Source organism: Gordionus sp. m RMFG-2023, chromosome 3 (assembly GCF_954871325.1).
Source record: "Gordionus sp. m RMFG-2023 chromosome 3, tfGorSpeb1-WG-v2, whole genome shotgun sequence".
In the NCBI taxonomy this organism is placed as follows: Eukaryota; Metazoa; Nematomorpha; class Gordioida; order Chordodea; family Parachordodidae; genus Gordionus; species Gordionus sp. m RMFG-2023.
Window position 1 is genome coordinate 36455254 of NC_088777.1, and position 18410 is coordinate 36473663.

General features: G+C 27.1%; 1 protein-coding gene across 3 annotated transcripts in view; it reads left to right on the top strand.

Annotated features, from left to right (window-relative positions):
* LOC135927228 (peripheral plasma membrane protein CASK-like) overlaps positions 1 to 17814 on the top strand; it is a 64790-nt gene extending 46976 nt beyond the window's left edge. For all 3 annotated transcript variants that reach the window (XM_065463182.1, XM_065463183.1, XM_065463184.1), the window contains 12 exons: positions 9888 to 9968; positions 10467 to 10571; positions 10867 to 11397; positions 11470 to 11548; positions 11721 to 12088; positions 12261 to 12392; positions 14646 to 14862; positions 15490 to 15753; positions 16164 to 16244; positions 16418 to 16623; positions 16850 to 16930; positions 17091 to 17814. In XM_065463182.1, the coding sequence (XP_065319254.1) occupies positions 9888 to 9968; positions 10467 to 10571; positions 10867 to 11397; positions 11470 to 11548; positions 11721 to 12088; positions 12261 to 12392; positions 14646 to 14862; positions 15490 to 15753; positions 16164 to 16244; positions 16418 to 16623; positions 16850 to 16930; positions 17091 to 17378 (2433 nt within the window). In that variant the 3' untranslated portion in view covers positions 17379 to 17814. The remainder of the gene's footprint in view (positions 1 to 9887; positions 9969 to 10466; positions 10572 to 10866; positions 11398 to 11469; positions 11549 to 11720; positions 12089 to 12260; positions 12393 to 14645; positions 14863 to 15489; positions 15754 to 16163; positions 16245 to 16417; positions 16624 to 16849; positions 16931 to 17090) is intronic.
* The last annotated feature ends 596 nt before the right edge of the window (positions 17815 to 18410 follow it).

Consider the following 18410-nt stretch of genomic DNA (forward strand, 5'->3'; position numbering starts at 1 on the left):
TTTTAGAAACGTCTTTTATAAGATATCGTTTTTTTTAAATTAAAATTATCTATTTTTTCATTAAGAAAACACTCACGAGTTCCCTTGGCTTTTCTTCACTTTCCTTTAATTTTATGAAAATTATTTTTCTTAAATATTTTATTATCTCTTTTTTATTGATGAAAATTGATTACTTTTTATTAAAAAAAATTTTTTTTTTTGGTTTTACCAAAATTGAACAATTTTATATTTAGTTTAGAAATTTGACAATTCAAATATAAAGAAAAATTAGTAAGGAAATCACATAAAACTTCTAATTCGATATTAAATTGTCCCATTCCTACCATTTATTCGACTGTGATCAAGATATAATCAATATGTTGAAATGTTTTAAGTAAATGGAAGGATATAAGTAAAAAAAAGATAGAAACAAGACAATTAAAATCATATAGCTTCGGTTTCGATTAATGTTAGTTAGAGTTTTTCGGTTTATTTGTACTTTTCCAATTTGAATATCAGATATGATAGGTTTTGAGCAAAATATATATTTTTTTTAAATTATTTATGGGGTTTACTTATAAAAAATTTTGTTTTTAAAAAATAGTTTTTTTCTTTTGTTTAAATAATAAAACAATAAATGTTTTAACATCTTTGAATTTTTAAAATAAAATATGGGGGGGGGGGGGAAGGGTCTTTAGAATTTAAACAATTAGAGGCCCTAAATTTAATTTTAGAAGTGCAAATCATTTTACCATTTCCTTACCTCCTTTTGACGCTAATAAAAAAAATATATGCATATATATAAACTAACCATAACATTAGCCTAAGTCACGGATTTTTAAGCTATTTATATAGTGTTAAATGGCTAAGAATCGATTAGCTGCGACTCGAGCCTAGCTTCTAGTTGGAAATACGACTGCGACTCGAGTCGACTAAATGAACCTCATTGGTCGGCTCACTTAGTCAGCTCGTTTAGTCGGTCCACTTAGTCTACTTGCTGGGTCAGCTCAATTTGTTTAATTTTTTTTTATCTATAAGTAAATTTTATTTTTTGATATTTATTTTTTTTACATGTATTTTGTAAAACGGCTCCATTCGAGTCGATTTTTATAAACGGCTAACTCCAATGTCTGGTAAATTGCTAAATTTTGGGTTACTGATTAAGTGAATAAAATTATAAATAGACATTATTTCCATTTTTTATAAGAATATTTATGTCGAAACTAAAAATAGTTCCGGACCCGAATTCGGGTTCAGGGATTTTTGACTTAATTTGGTGGAAAAGTTGATAACATGAACGTAATCGAAAGCCGATTTTCTAAAAGTGGTTGAAACCCACCCCGATCCTTGTTTCACCGGGTTCGATGGGTTAATGCCCAACTAAACAATTTAAAATTTCTGAACCGAGCTTTCTTTTAATATCTTGCACGATTATATCTTTTGAGTTTTGACAAGGTAAAACTTCTAACTCAAGAAAAATAAACTTAGAAAACAGTAGGAATTCACAGCTGGAGTCTAGTTCATTATAAAATCCTAGGACATATAATCTTGTTTATTAAAGACTATTTAGTTAATAGCTGACTTCGATAACACTAATTTATAAATTTTAAAATAAATCAAACAAGGACGCATTTTTTAACTAAATATAATCTTTATGAAACAACATACAATATAATAAAATGAAATATGAAAAAATATTATTATTTATTTCCAAAAACTTTCCTTTAAATTTGAAATATTAATATCCCATGAATTGATCGATAGGCATTGCTTGAGAGTAGTAGCCGCCATTCTATTTCGTTTTTTTCGTATGGGTATCGGCAGATCGGGAAAATAATTTTTTGCTGGAAACCGATGTTGTTTGTTGCCCTAAATAATCTCTGTCCAATGTCGATAACTTTGGAAATCTCTTGACATTTCCACACCAGCTAAGAACATCCACTGTTGTTTTTGCCACTGGATCCGCCAAATACCTCAATCTTTTTTATAGCAGGATTTTGGAAAATATAAATATCTCTAAATATAAATAATAAATGATTATATATAAATATTTAGAATTAATTTCTATATTTACCTACTCAACTCATTCAATATATTAATTTACATCAAATTAGATTCGGTATCCTCGATTTCAATGCCTGAGATAAAGATGCTTAGTAACTATTAAATAAATTTTTTAAACTTTCATAATATTCCGCGGTATTAATAATACTAGGCAGAAAGATCTTTTTGATCCTTTCGAATTTTGTCATATGCGACTATAAATAACGCATTTAACAAGCATCTTCTTCTAGGTCTTTTTAATAGCCTCAATTTGATGATAGACAGCATGCCTATCTAAGGTTCTATAAATTTTGTCTATAAACCTAATTACCATCCCAATTGTAGGGGATCATTTGGAACATACTTCATAGGTAATTTTATAAAAAGTGAGGATTCCGAATTTTTCAAAAAACTTGAACTATTTCTTTATCCTTTTTCTAAAATTACCTGTGAAGTATGTTCTGAAAGATCCCCTACAATTGGGAAGGCAATTTTGTATATAGACAAAATTCATAGAATTGAAAGTTTGAAAAATTTATTTAATAGTTATTAAGCATCTTTATCTCAGGCATTGAAATCTAGGATACCGAATCTAATTTGATGTAAATTAATATATTGAATGAGTTGAGTAGGTAAATATAGAGATTAATTCTAAATATTTATATATAATCATTTATATTTTAAATCCTGCTATAAAAAAGATTGAGGTATTTGGCGGATCCAGTGGCAAAAACAACAGTGGATGTTCTTAGCTGGTCTGGAAATGCCAAGAGATTTCCAAAGTTATCGACTATGGACAGAGATTATTTAGGGCAACAAACAACATCGGTTGCCAGCAAAAAATTATTTTCCCGAGCTGCCGATACCCATACGAAAAAACGAAATGAATGCCGGCTACTACTCTCAAGCAATGCCTATCGATCAATTCATGGGATATTAATATTTTAAATTTAAAGGAAAGTTTTTGGAAATAAATAATAATATTTTTGAATAATATTTTTGCATATTTTATTTTATTATATAGTACATGTTATTTCATAAATAAAGATAATATTTAGTTAAAAAAATGCGTCCTTGTTTGATTTATTTTAAAATTTATAAATTAGTGTTATTGAAATCAGCTATTAACTAAATAGTGTTTAATAAACAAGATTATATATTCTAGGATTCTATAATGAACTAGACTCTAGCTGTGAATTCCTACTGTTTTCTAAGTTTATTTTTCTTGAGTTAGAAGTTTTACCTTGTCAAAACTCAAAAGATATAATCGTGCAAGATACTAAAAGAAATCTCGGTTCAGAAATTAATTGTTTGGTTAGGCATTTTCAGACCAGAGACCAATCTATAAGTAACCCATCGAACCCGGTGAAATAAGAATCTAGGCGGATTCCAACCTCTTTTTGAAAATCGGTTTTCGATTAAGTTCATTTTATCAAAATTTCCACCAAATTAAACCTAAAATCCCTGAACCCGGATTCAGAGCCAGAACCATTTTCGACATAAGTATTCTTATGAAATATGGAAATGTCTTTCTATAATTTATGTTCACATTAACCAGTGACCCAAAATTTAGCAATTTACCTTTGAGCTAGCCGTTTATAAAGTTAGGCTCGAATCGAATCGTTTTACCAAATACATGTAAAAAATAGATATTAAAAATCATAATTTACTTATAAATAAAAAAACTAAAAAAAATTGAGCCGACTAAGCGAACTGACTAAGTGAGCCTACTAATCGAGTCGGCTCATGCGGCTTTTTGATCGGCTTGACTCGGAGCCGTTATTTACGATTACGACACTTGACTATTTAGCAACAATAGCTACCTATATCCAAACTAGGCAGGCATTGATGTATATATGTATATATACTATTATATTGGCGATTCATATTTAAAAATGTACAGGTTATATTCACATAATGTAAATAATTTTTTTACAGCTGTATTAACTTCGAAAGAGCTATTTTGATTATTATTATTACATTGAAAAATAATTGTAAAAAGATCACTTTTTTATTTATTCGTAAATTTGATGTTTAATTTATGTTAAAGAAATAAAATAAGAAAGAATATAGTTGAAAGTTAATTTTAGGAATTGAAATCAAATGTTTTATATTTTTAAATATTGAATTTAAGTGAAATTTTCTTAATTATATCTGGAGAAGTTATGTTACAACTGAACGTTGTTTATTCTTTTTTATTCGACTTATGAAAGTAAATGCTAAATGCTAAGAAGTCAGAGCACCATATTTTATTGATCATTATGTAAATTTCATTTAATCTACGTTCTGCAAACCATAAAATGATGCAACAGCTGAGTCCTATGTATATTCACTTTTAAATTCATGAATAGATAATCTAGTAGTCTCTATAAACATTGAAGATAGGTGAATCAAGCGAAAAAATTTATATAACCCCAGAATATCATATTGACTTATAAGTAAAAACAATTTAATGTTGAAATTTGGCAAGTACATCTGAAATTTAAAATTTCTATTTGAAAAAAATACGATCCCGTTATAGCAGTCTCACTGTTGATCTTAGAACTTATCAATTAATTTCTTTAAAAAAATGGTAAGTGAGAAACTGGTAAAACGGGATTGAAAGAGGACCTCATTTTTTCGATTAAAACTATGAAAAAGAAAGAGAAATCAGTAAAATGAAGAAATAAATTATAGGTATCGAACTTAATTATATCCAAAAGGTGCATTTTTTTATCAAATAAAGTTGCAAAAATAGAAAAACTTAATGTTAATAGTTTTTTCTTAACATTATACTTATATTTAAGTAGAATAAATGGTAAAGTAAGTGTATGTCAAAAAAAGGTTAAAAAAAATATTTTTAACAATTTTCAGGAAATCACTTTATTAATTAAATTTATTATAGCAATTATAATTCTATTTTTGGTCAATATATTATTTCCAATATCTTTTAGAAGGAAGGATTGAAAAGAAAATAAAGAAAGAATGATAATAAAGAAATAAATATGCGAGGAAGATAAGAAATAAATATGCGAGGCGAGGAAGAAGAAAAAATTGAATAAATGGGTAGGTAAAGACAGAACCCCTGCACACGAACATGCCCAATCCATCTAACTAGTTATTTTTTTGTTTTTTGCTTGTCAAAAAAAAATTATTTTCTTCTAGCCTTATAATTTGTTGGCTTTCCTTCATAAATTCTACTGATTGGACTTGGACTTATTTCCAAAATAAAAATCCCTACCAGACTTCTGATACTTAAAAAATGATAATCGGATCTTTTGGATAAAATAAATCTCTCGGTTTAGTTTCCACTTGAAGAATAAATCCCAAAAGTACGACTTTAGTTGGAAAAAATGTTTTAATCATTTTTTTAAAATGCTCAGAAATTGGGGATTTTTTGAGTGTTAACAAAAAAAAAAGATTAATTTTATAAATAATTTTGTTTAAAACGAGTTTCCCCAGTGAAATCAGGAAAGCTAAAAAAACAGATAATGGGTTAGTTTTTAACATCAAAAAAAATTGATTTAGTAAGAAAGACATATATTATAGTTATATCGAAAGAATTATTCACAGTATCTTTATTTTTTCCAACAAAGGGTATGATTTATTATTAAACGCGAGTCCCCCCCCCCCGCAATGATATAAAGAAGAAGAAGAAAAAAAACTAAACGACAGATATGAGTTAATTTATATCGAGAAGGAAAAAAAAATCGAAAGCTAAATGACAGAATGAGTTACTTTGCTAAATAAAAAATGATTAAGTATGACCATTTTCCGAATAAATTATACTCTGAATATATAGAAAACTAAAATTTATATTATTTAAAAATTTGTGACTTAAATATCTGAATTTTTTTCACTCTAAAAAAACGGGTAGAAAAATAAAACCTTCGGCAAACTCGCCTTAGCATTTTTCAAAAACTTAGGATCACAAATCAGCAAACTCTCAAAAGAACCTCGAGAGGGTTTTTTTTTTCGTCAACGATTATCCATAGCGATTCTCAAAGCTAATTATGTCAGTTTCAATGGTAGTCTTCTAGCCAAAGAGCTATCCTAGACAACACTTACGTCCCTTTTTCATTTTTGTTTCCCTGCGTCACACCATCCGTTCTTTTTTTTTATAGTATTATTATATATTTTTCAAACATTTTTAAATATATTAAAACATAAAATATTATATTTTCGTTTTTTTTAATACTTTATATTATTTATTATTTGAAAATGGAAAATAAAGGATTTGTAAATAATTTTATATAAAAAAAAATTTCTTTTTTCTGAGCATTTAATTTTTTTAAGCAAAACTGGGGTATTTTTGTCTCATATTCGAGATTCCAAATCCAAATAAAGAAAGGAATAAAGAAAACTTGATTTAAAAAAAACAATCAAAAACCTATTTAAAATCTATAATAATCATTTACTTTATTTTATTATTTTTAATTACCTGAATAAAAAATATTATAAAATTTAACACTTATAATATATTACATAATCAAATAACATTTTCCAATTAATTTTGACATTATACATACATACTAAATTGTCTTTCCTATTAATTTAAATGTAGTATCATCCACATCATTAATCTTTATCTTTTTAGTCTTTCAAATGAGTGTTTAAATAATTAAAAACTAAATATTAACGTGTTATTTATTAATTTTGTTTTAGTAAATTATTTTATTTTAATAGCCATTTTTCAAATTACTGAAATTAAAATAAGATAAAACATTATAATATAATAATATCCTAAACTACATCATATAAAGTAAATCATTTATTCGGTATGGGGCAGAGTTGTTAAAGTATCGAGCTACTTGTAGCGCGCTACTTAGCTTTTTTGGTAGCTATAGCTAATAGCGGCTACTTATTTTGTAATTATTTAATTAATTATAATTTTTAGGATTTATTATTTAATTTTGAAATTGAAATATATTTTCAATTTGAAATTTGTATTATAAACCTAAATCACGGGTTAATAATTTAAAATGTCATCGCCTATGGATATCCAAATCGTTGAAAGTGATTCAGATAATGATATTAAAAAAATGGAAAATACCAGGGAAGAACATGTTCTTAATAGCTATAATACAAATTTCCTATTTCCTAGATTTGATTAAAATAAATATAAAAACCAAAACTGGCTTCAAATTTATTTATTTAAAATGTAAAAAAAAATATTTCCTCAAATCAATCTAGTTATAACCTCAAGAAACACCAAAAGGTAAATTGTCATTATTACATTCTAATAGTGTTTATTTTATAAGACTGTTCATACCAATAGCTTTAAGGAAATGGGGAAACATCTAAATAATTTTGGTATAGGCGTAATTAATAAACAAATTCCAATATTTCTCAGAAATTCACTGATAAAGTTATTGTTGATTTTATAATTGATACAGTTCAGCCAATGTCCTTGGTTGATAATCCATCATTTACCATGATGATTAAAACTCTATCCTCTGGTACAACAATTTTATGTCGCCAGACACTAATAAAATATAAATGTTGATTTTTATAATTTACTATACAATAACATTATAAGCAAAAAATAAAACAAATTTGTTTCTAAATTTTTTTTTATAAAAAGCAGCTAAAGCTATTTTGAAAAATAATAGCTAATAGCGAGCTACTTTTTTTGACAAATAGCGATAGCGGTAGCGCGTTATTTTTAAAAGTAGCGATTAACAACTCTGGTATGGGGAAGCGAATTATAGCCTGATATAAGTTAGTTATATAATAATATTGATCTAATTTCAGGGACATTAATTTAACAATCCCAGGTCATATAATCCGGCCCAATATATTGATAGAAAAAAAATGATTATACTGTATTTTAAAAGAATGTACATTTGAAATAACATTATTTCTTACTTACTTTGTGAAATTTTTAAAAACAAAATGCAATGGCACCGCAATCAATCAATCATAGCAAAAAAAAATTTCTCTCTTCGGGCTCTACCATTTGCAAATATTGTATGATATAATAATTTTGATTGTGAGGAGTATTTAATATATAGACGCTTGTATTTTAAAGAGATGTAAATTTTGTTAATCTTCTCTTTCATAAAATCAAACGTGAATTCGGGTTATAGATAATAGAGGTGTCGCCAAGATCTCCTGAAAATTTTAGAAGGCTCCTCCCGAAAGGGTGTAATTAGTGGGCAGGCCTTCGGAATTTTTTTTAAAATATGTATTCCCTTTTTTGCTTAATTTTAGATAAATTTTTGCTAATTTTGTAAAAAAAATTAATTACTACTCACGCCACTAGCTAAAATAATGTTAATTAACTATTTATTTCTAGGCTTTCATTTTTAAGGGAAAATTTAATGGTAGGGGTTCCAATTGAAGAAATAATTTAATCTTTGTTTTTATTCATCTACGAAAAAAAAGTATGATAAAAAGAAAGAACAGAAAATAAATAAAAGAAAAAGAGGTGAAGAGTGAAGAGTGAAGATAAGAAATAAGAAAAGAAAGGAGAAATATAAAAAATAGTTAATGAAAAAAATAATAAAAGTTGATAAACAAATTATCGATTTAAGTTCAAAACAAGAAGAAATATTTTACGGCTTTCTTTTATAAACTTAATTTTTTTTATTCTTTGATTTTTTTCGTTAATAATCATTTTATTAATTTGACTGGCAATTTTCAATTGCGATCCATTGCACAATATATTTAATTTTTGCGTAATTTTCTGCTCGAGTTGTTTTAAGTTACTTATATTTTAACGAGTTCTATTTATTTATTTTTATAATTTTGTTATTAATCGGGAAACTAAAAATATTCTAAATTGATTGGTGGTGGTCAATTTCCATTCTTCATAGAATTCCTAACTATTGAAAGGTAATAAAAATCGGAATTATGTAATTTAATGTTTCAAATCCTGGGATCGAAATAGTATTTCTTTATTCTTTCCCTTATTATTTTTATTTTTAATTTTAAAAAATGAAAAATTATTTAAATTTACGGTTCTACTAAAAAAATATTCTAAAATCAATTTATTATAATATTATATAGGGAAAATTGATCTATAATTTATCAGAAACGCAGAGCTTTAATACAAAACAAATATAGCCAATTTTAGAATCAATCTATTTAATTAATAAATATATTTTTCATCTAATCGAATATCTTAGGTAAAAGATTAAGAGAAAAATTTTAACCAAATATTGGGAGGAATTTTAATGTATTAAACAAAACGTTGACTGAAAAATTATTTTTACTATACCTTATACGTATAGTTTGTATGTATACAAACATTTGACACAAAAAAAATTTATTTTAATGGTTTTTTTAAGTAAAAAAATGATGGGACCCCTAAGGATAATATTATAGACCAATGTTGTAGAGAGCTATATGATAAGACAGGGATATATTTATATTTATCATTACATTATACAATGAATCGCATCTTCACATTTAATTTTAAATGTTAAAATCATGAATATTTGAGTTATTTAACATTTTTAGATTTATAATTATAAGAAATCGCTTTCGTCAGGGAAGCGATTTTGAAAATCCGGCAGAGCTAAAAATATTACAAACCCGGGCCGGGCTGATTTTTTAAAATATAAATATATAATCATCAATTAATTAGCTAGAAAATCTACTATTTAATTGCACATATTTTCAATCTCCCTTCTAAATAATTTACAAAATACAACCAAACTTATTTGAAGGAGCCGAACTTTAAATAAAAAATTCATAAGGCCATTAATATTTATTTGTTAAATCCAGGCCATGTTGGCCTAAAAATTATGATTTAAGAAATTTTTAAATGCATGCTCTTTTTGATAAATAAAAAAAAAGAGTTCGAACACTTTAGTATACAAATCAATCGATGATCTTATCTATGAATATATCTTTAATCTTACCTTTTATTTTAATGTTAGCTCTACGATAAGATATATTGCAAGAGAAAAAATTTACCTCACACTAACCCGCCCTCGGACTTGGTCGAATTAAGTTTTTCGGTAAAAAAAAACAAAAACCATAAAATTTTTTGATTATAAATATTTCGTCGAACTTTATAACTGAAAAAAGGAAAGAAAAGCTATATAAATAAACTCATATTTTTTGAGGTATAAACAAAGCTCAAACTGAACTATTATTTTTTAGATATTTTCCATTATGGCAAAGTTACAACAGATTCTTTAGCTTTGAATATTTTAAAATTACATCATCCCAAACACCTATTCTGATTTTGGTTTAACCCAAGTTATTTAGTATTTGCTTGACCTAATTAAATTGAGCTTTGAAATTAATAAATGGTATTTTAATTATTTTTTAATCGATCGCTAAGGTCATTAAATGGGCTCTAGATGTCAATTTTTCTCCACATACCTTTCTTATTTAATCTTGTTTTTTTATCACTTTAATATTATATTTCTTTATACAAAAATATTAACATTTATATTATTCTAAGATATATGCATATCAGGAAATATAAAAATAATTGAATGTTTTACAAGGTATTAGAAGCTATCAATTCTCCGACATTCAACCCTAACCATGACAAACGTTTGTTCCACTTGTGCCAAGAACTAAACAAAATACTCAATAAATCACATATCCGAGTAAAATATATTTCAGAGTAGATTTAAACAATCAATTTCTTGCCAAATTACCATTTGGTGCTGGAAACCATTTTAAAAACGCAAACTGGCTTCGCTTGCTTTCTTTCAATACATTTTTATAATTTAAGGCTAGCATTTTTTTTGTTCTAAGCTAAAATACGCCATTTTTTTTATATAAAATTAAAAATCTTGTCTTTAAACAAGATATGCATTACGTTTTTTTAATGGAGAAAGTAACGGAAAAACGCAAACGCTCTATTTGAGCGCACTATATAATCATTTTATTTGATGAAAGGCGATATTAAAGACTTCTGATATAGTTGCTCACGAAATCTATTCTTCCCAAACTACTGAATCAACTCCAACAACCATCCAAATAACCCAAACTTACCCAGATAGTGGTTACCCCACATTTTCCGATTCCCCAAATAGCTTAAATAATCAAAATTATCTAAGTAGTAATTTTCCCGCTAAATCCACTCACTTAAAAAACAGCAATCAATCTAAATTACCTAACGGCATCTTGTACCATCAAAATGAATTATTGTCGTCGCCTCCTGGCATACCAGATTACGATTCCTCTGATGGTTTAATATGCCCTTCTATAAAAACTTGCCATACTATTAACAATATGGTATCCAATTCCCCAGGCATCAAAAATATCGAAAATATTGATCGTAACAATTATAATAACGCCCTTAGGGACGACCAAATAGTTGGTAATATAATGACAGGCAATATATTACATTCTTCGTCTCCTGGCTGTGTCGGTGTTGGAAATAGAATTAAAGTGGCCACTTTCGAGAAAAAGCCGCATGAAGCTATGGTAATATTTTATTTTTTTTATTCTTCTATTGACAAAAATATGACTTCTTATAAATGTATTTGCATATTGAAGGGCATAACACTCAAACTCAACGAAGGTAATAAATGCGTTATAGCCAGAGTCATGTATGGTGGATTAGCCTATCGACAAGGTTATAAATATGTTATCTTTTTTTTTAAAAAAAAAGTTGATCTTTATTTCCTTCCAATTTTCTATTTTACTCACGAAAATTATCACGTTTTACTCCAGGTTTTAATAGAACGCCGTAAAACATTTTTTTTATATCATAAAAAAGTGATCATTATATTCTTCAAAAACATAAGGAAATTTGGGTGTCGGCGATCACATACTGGAAATAAACGGTAAAGATGTTTCCGAACAAAACGTTCAAACCTTACAATGCCTGCTTAGTCAAGCCCAAGGTCAAGTTACCCTTAAGATACAATCTTCCACCAACATTTCTTCTTCAATCTTATCTTCCATGAATACTCCATCTTCCTATATTTCGACCAATTTAGGTTATTCATCTCCAGTGCCCAATCCTAATTATAATAGTAATATCCAGAGATCTTTGATTTCATCTGACTCCAATTACCCGCTGGAAGATAGAACCGGAGCGGGCAACAAAAATTTGGAAGGAAATACTGGGATGAATGGAGGGAGGTCGTTTTATCATTACAGTGGCGGTCATGTAAGAGAAATATAAATTTTAAAATTATATATAGGATAAGTGGTAGAAAGAGAAATGAGATTTTGAAGAAAAAAAATATGAAGAAAATAATGAACAAAGTTGACGAAATAAAGGAAAAAAGAAAATAATAGAGAAAGGGAAAATGAAGAAGAAATTATTTTTTTAAATAAAGACTTACGTAAAGGCATGTTTCGATTATGACGCATCTAGCGATGAACAAAACCCTTGTCCCCAAGCTGGTCTATCGTTCTCAGTTGGCGATATTTTGAAAATCAATTCTAAATACGATATAGATTGGTGGCAGGTACGGTGAAAAAATTTTGTTCTGTTTTTTAAAAGGTTTTTTATTACTACATTAATGAAAATATAATCGACCAATTTTACTGGAAATTTTTCAATTATAATTATTTTACAAATAATTTACCAATATTTTGTTGGGAAATTTTTCAATTATCACAATCATTTATTTTATACCTTTCTTAAGTTTTTTTTATAAGAAAATTAATTTTTAAGTGTTTTCAAAATTTCGCTCATTATTAATAAAGAATATATTTTTGTTTTTTTCCCCCGTTATTTTAAAAAAATTATTTTTTTATATGTTTTTTGCATCACTAGTTGCTGGTTAGTTCGTTATTTAGTATACTATGTCGTAAGTTTTTCTGGAATACGTGGGAATTTAGAATTTCTCAACTTTAAATCATATACTAGGGCGATTTTTAATTTGAAAAATCTTAATTTACCAAAATGCATTTCAGCATATTGCCGGCCTCGCTGCAAATGTGTCCAATAAAAATTCCAAAATGGGTTTTTTTTTACATTTATGGATTTAATAATGTATTTCCTATCACATGAAGATCCTTAATCTTTTTCTTCAGTGGAATTTCGAGCTAAATATTTTTTTTAGTTTCCATAAGTGTTATCGAAGAAAATGCTAAACCAATCCAAAAGGTCCGCCCGAAAAAAGATTATTTTATTTAAAATACATAATGTTAAAAAATGAAGAATAATTATTTTGAGATATTTTTGTTCAAAAAGATTATTTTACTTAAAATACATAATGTTAAAAAATGAAGAATAACTATTTTGAGATATTTTTGTTCAAAAAGATTATTTTATTTAAAATACATAATGTTAAAAAATAAAGAATAACTATTTTGAGATATTTTGTTCAAGTTTTTCAGCTCTATTATTCAATATACAAAATTTTAGATGAAATTTAAGGGGTCAATAATGCATAAAAAATTTCTTGTTATATCATGCCTAATCTAAGCTTTGCTTATACTCTTATTTTTTAAATTAAAATATCGTATACATAATATAAATATTATTGATGTTTTATTTTAAATATAATGAATTTTAATATTGTTCATAGAGGCGCTCGCAATTGAATCAGAGGGGCTTAAATCTCATACACATGATCGCTTGCATTATCTTATTAAGAAACCTATTTCTTTTTATCCTGACAAGATCCCCAGCTTTATTAAATATTAATTCAGAAGGGATAGTTGATTGTTTACGACTATTTATATAATATTTTCTTAATAGACCTTTAAATTTCAAAACGAACAAATAAAAACTCACATAGAAATGAAATAAAAAATATAAATAAGAATAATTTGTATATATGCTAAACGCCTTGCGGTCAATATATATCCATTTTATAAGTTAATTGAAATATTTATGAAAAGAGCAGTACGGATCGGATTGCCATTAAAAACCCCCTGATACGGCCCACCTATTGATCTCGGTCCGGTATAAAGTTGTTGACCTTCACTAGGGAATCAAGCCGAAATTTTCACTGATTAGTCGTGGAGTTTACCATTACGAAATTTTTTGCAATGTTTTTTTTTCTTCTTGAAATTATATTTGGCTGATACTCGTAAAAAAAATTATCCACAAAAACCTTTTTAATCTAGAATAAATATGTGAGTTAATAATAAATTATATAAGATATTGAATTGATATGTTCGCGGCCACGACCTCGGGCTGTTCTACCGGAGGATAGGGAGAGGGATCGGCCGAATTCGAGGGACCGGGATTTTCGGGTAGGTTGACGTTGAGTTTTAACTTAGTCATTATCGGGTAATTTTAGTAATTTAATTTATTGTTAAAATATTACAATTTACCAAAGAATAAAACTTTAATAATTTTATTTAACACAAAAAATATTCAGTAAAATAATTAAAAAAAAAGAATCCCCAATAAAGGTATTTTTGCAACCTTTTATAATTTATCAAACAAAGAAAAAAAAATAACATGTTGTTATATAATATCGCGATACAATCATTCTTGAAACTGGTCAGAACCAGTTTCAAATACAATATAAAAATAAGGTATAATATCAATATAAAAAAAAGGACCATGGGAAAAACAAAAGAAACAAGTGGAGAAAAACTTAAAGAAATAAGTTATACGGGACAAGAGGGGTGGGGGAGAAAGAACATAACAATAATATATAACTTTAACACCGATATTTAGCCATAAAGTATTTGAGATTGAACATGTTATTGTTATAGTATTTGAACTTATAATATCTTGCAATAAATTTTCACTCCAGGCTACGAAAGTTCTCGATATCAATAAACTCAATTATGGTGACCAATCTTTTCCCGATGTCGATAGCGCATTATCTTCTCTCCAGAATATCGTCACCGATAACCCCAATCAAAATGTCAACCAATTTATTTCAGGATTAATTCCTTCCCCCGAATTGCAAGAATGGAAGACGGCTTGCGAAAATATGGAGAAAAATAAGCAGGATGTAACTCCCTCTAGTATAAAAGAAACATTTTTTTATATGCAAAATATATTCTATAAAAAAGATTGAATTAATTGTTTGAGGAAGTAAATAATTTAATATATATTATTAATTTTATAATGAAAGAGAAAAAAGGGAATAACGAAAAAATTATTTTAGCAATAAACTATTTATTTAGGGTGATGCTGTCTGGTAGACAGATGGCCTTAGCTCTCTGAAAAGTATGGTGAACCCCCTGAAAAATTTGGTTTTTTTACCTTTGATTATCCCTATATTTCAACTTTTTGATTTTATTTCTAAACAATACCTAGTTTTATTTTTACCGAGGAAGGAAAAAATAGTGGGAATTTAAAGATGAGAAAGAAACAGTAAAATAAAAGTATATCTTTAAGGTTGCCTCTTCATCTTCTTATATCAATTCTCAACAGGTAATTCTATTCAGAACAGCTAATAATATCCTTTTTTTTAAAATACATGTTGACATAAGGTATTAATACCTTTAAAGGTTTACTTATTCTTTTTTTTTAGTTTAAATACCACAATCTCTTCAGTCAGCTATTTAGAATCTGAAATGAAAAAAGATAAACCAGGAGATAGCAGCCTAAATGTTATATTTAAAATATTTATTTATCCAATATAAAAGTAAACTGCGCATGGTTCCTTTTCCCCACCTATAAAAAATCGATTCCCTCTTCCTCATCTAATTCTATCCTCAACGGCCATCACACGAATACCCATTCGGAAGGCATGTTAAATACCCATTTCTTGCATTATCATAAGTCATCGAATTCCAATAAGGACAAGTATCTGGTAAAGCATAATGCTGTTTTCGACCAATTAGACGTGGTGACCTACGAGGAGGTATGTTTCGTGGAAAACTTTCGTTACAAGACCCTAGTGTTGCTAGGTAATTTTAGATAGTTTATGTTCGATCTTGAACCTTTTTTCACTCCTTTATTTTTTTTATTAATTTTTTAACTCCTACCTGGTTTTTTTAACTTTCTCATTCCTCTAATATGTTCCATTTTTCCTTTGTTTCTTCTTTCCCTTCATACCTTTTCTTTTGATTTTCTTTCTCTTAGCATTGATATCGATATCCCTTCTCTCCTTTTAACTATATTTATTTTTTGAAAGTATATTTCCACTATCTTATTTATGTTATTTCCTTTTTTGCCTTTTAAAATGCAGTCACCTGAAATCAATCCTATCCTACTTATTTAATTATAACTTATTCCTGAGTTATGTTTTATATAATTATATCCGACGAAAATATTTTTAAAATAGTGAGTATCATAAATTATTTAAAAAAATTATCAGGAGCTCACGGTGTCGGTAGAAGGCACATAAAGAACACGCTTATAGCCAACCATCCTTCCTTATTCGCTTACCCTATCCCGCGTATGAAAACATAATCTATTGTTATTTATTTTGATAATCTTAGAATGGAATAAATAAATATTTTTGAAAAAAATAAATGCTAAAACAATTTAAAAGAAAAAGGTGATAAAAATATAAATGGCGAAAAATAAATTTCTGATTTTTATCAAATTTCTAACGTACCCATTACGAAGACACCACCCGTAAGCCCAGACCCGATGAGAAGAACGGCAAAAATTATTATTTCGTAGCTTCGCCTGAGCTAATGTCGAAAGACATTTCTAACAACGATTACCTAGAGTACGGTAGCCACGAGGGTTCCCTTTACGGCACTAAATTAAGCACTGTTAAAGACATTTTAGGAAGCGGCAAAATGGCTATTCTGGATGTCGAACCTCAAGTTAATTATACATTTTTTTAGCTTTTCTTTTCTTCCCTTTAGTTTTTTAATTTTCCTTTCTATCTTCTCTCCTTCAGTTTTATTTATTCTAAACTAAATCCTCCATTTTCTTTTCCATTTTAGTAAGATTAATTTTCTTTATTCCTTTCTTGCCAATGCGACGATTTATGATTTATAACTTTTATTTTCTTTCTTACATATTATTCTTTTTATATATGCCATACAGGCTCTTAAGACGTTAAGAACCGCTCAATATGCCCCATTCATAATCTTTATAGCCGCTCCTTCATTAACAGATTTTCCCGATGTAAATTTTTTTATTTTTAACAAAAGTATTGATTTTGGTTAACATTTTATTGATTTTTTTGTGAAAAGTTAAAGCAATAAAAATGCACACCCTTTTTAACAACATTCATCAATTATTTTGCCCTATTATTAAATATTAGAATTAAATTTAAACTTTTTAGGCAGATGGTAGTCTAGAACGCCTCATAGTGGAAAGCGAATATTTATCACAAACCTACAGGCATACCTTCGACCTTTTTATCGTCAACGACGATATAGACAAAACTATAGCAATATTGGAGCGCAAAATTTTTCACCTTTTACGAGATCATTCTTTCCAAGATAATACTAATAATAAAATTATCAATAATAGTTCTAACATCGAGGAGAAAAATTTTAACTATTGCGAAGACATAGGCCAACTTTCTGTCAGAAATGGCCATTGGGTACCTGTTAATTGGGTCTATTAATTAAATTATTTAGAGTAACGAGAAAAATTTCATTTTTTTTCTTGAAATTTTTTCAATGATACACAAAAGCAGAAAAAACATTGATTCGATTAATATTTCGCACGAGGAGAACGTCATTATCGTTCCAGAATTAATACAAATTTGCTGATACTAATGATCATTCTGGATACTCACCTATCAATTAGATCTGCTAAAGCAAAAGAAAGGAAACATTAACCAAATTTAAAAAGTCGAATTTATTACCTTCTACAAATTTTCTTTTCTTCTAAAATTATAATCCAAAAACCAATAAAAAATCTAAAAATTAAACCTATTTTTGTTATTTGTTATTCAGAAAATAGTTTATTTAAAGTCTACAAGTTTATCAGTTAAACTAGGTTTCATTCATGATCACTATGAACGATTTATTTACTTTCATTAAATTCGAATCGTAATTTTAGTGAATTGCCATAATTATGCAAGAAATTCTATATAGGATTTTAATCCGTTTAATTTCTTTTTCATAAAATCGTATGTTTAAAGTTGATTAGTATTCCTTTTTTGACTTATAAATTTTGCTTGGTTAAAAAAAAGTTAGTCTCGATAATTACATTATTACCGTAATAATAATAGATTAAAAATGCTATATGATTCTTTGAAAAATCTCCGGCTTATTATCAAATAGGAATTATGTCCAAAGTTTCATATAACAAACTATACGTCCCATAATATTTCTAATTAATATAAATTATTTTTATAGTTTATAACTATTTTTTAACATTTATTTTTGTAAATAATCTTTTTTAATATATTTTCTTGAATAAATATAAGTATATTATATATAAATAAATCATGGAAAACCAATAAAATATATTGTATATTATAATAAATTCTTTATGATTCTCATATAAGCAGGTCTCTGCAAAATAAAATTAAAAAAATTAAAAAGTAACCAATATTTATTAAAAATATAAATTCTTCTAAATCATTTAGTAAAAATTTATGCACATGTATAGTGATAAAAACTTAGATAAATTCGAATGGGTTTAACTG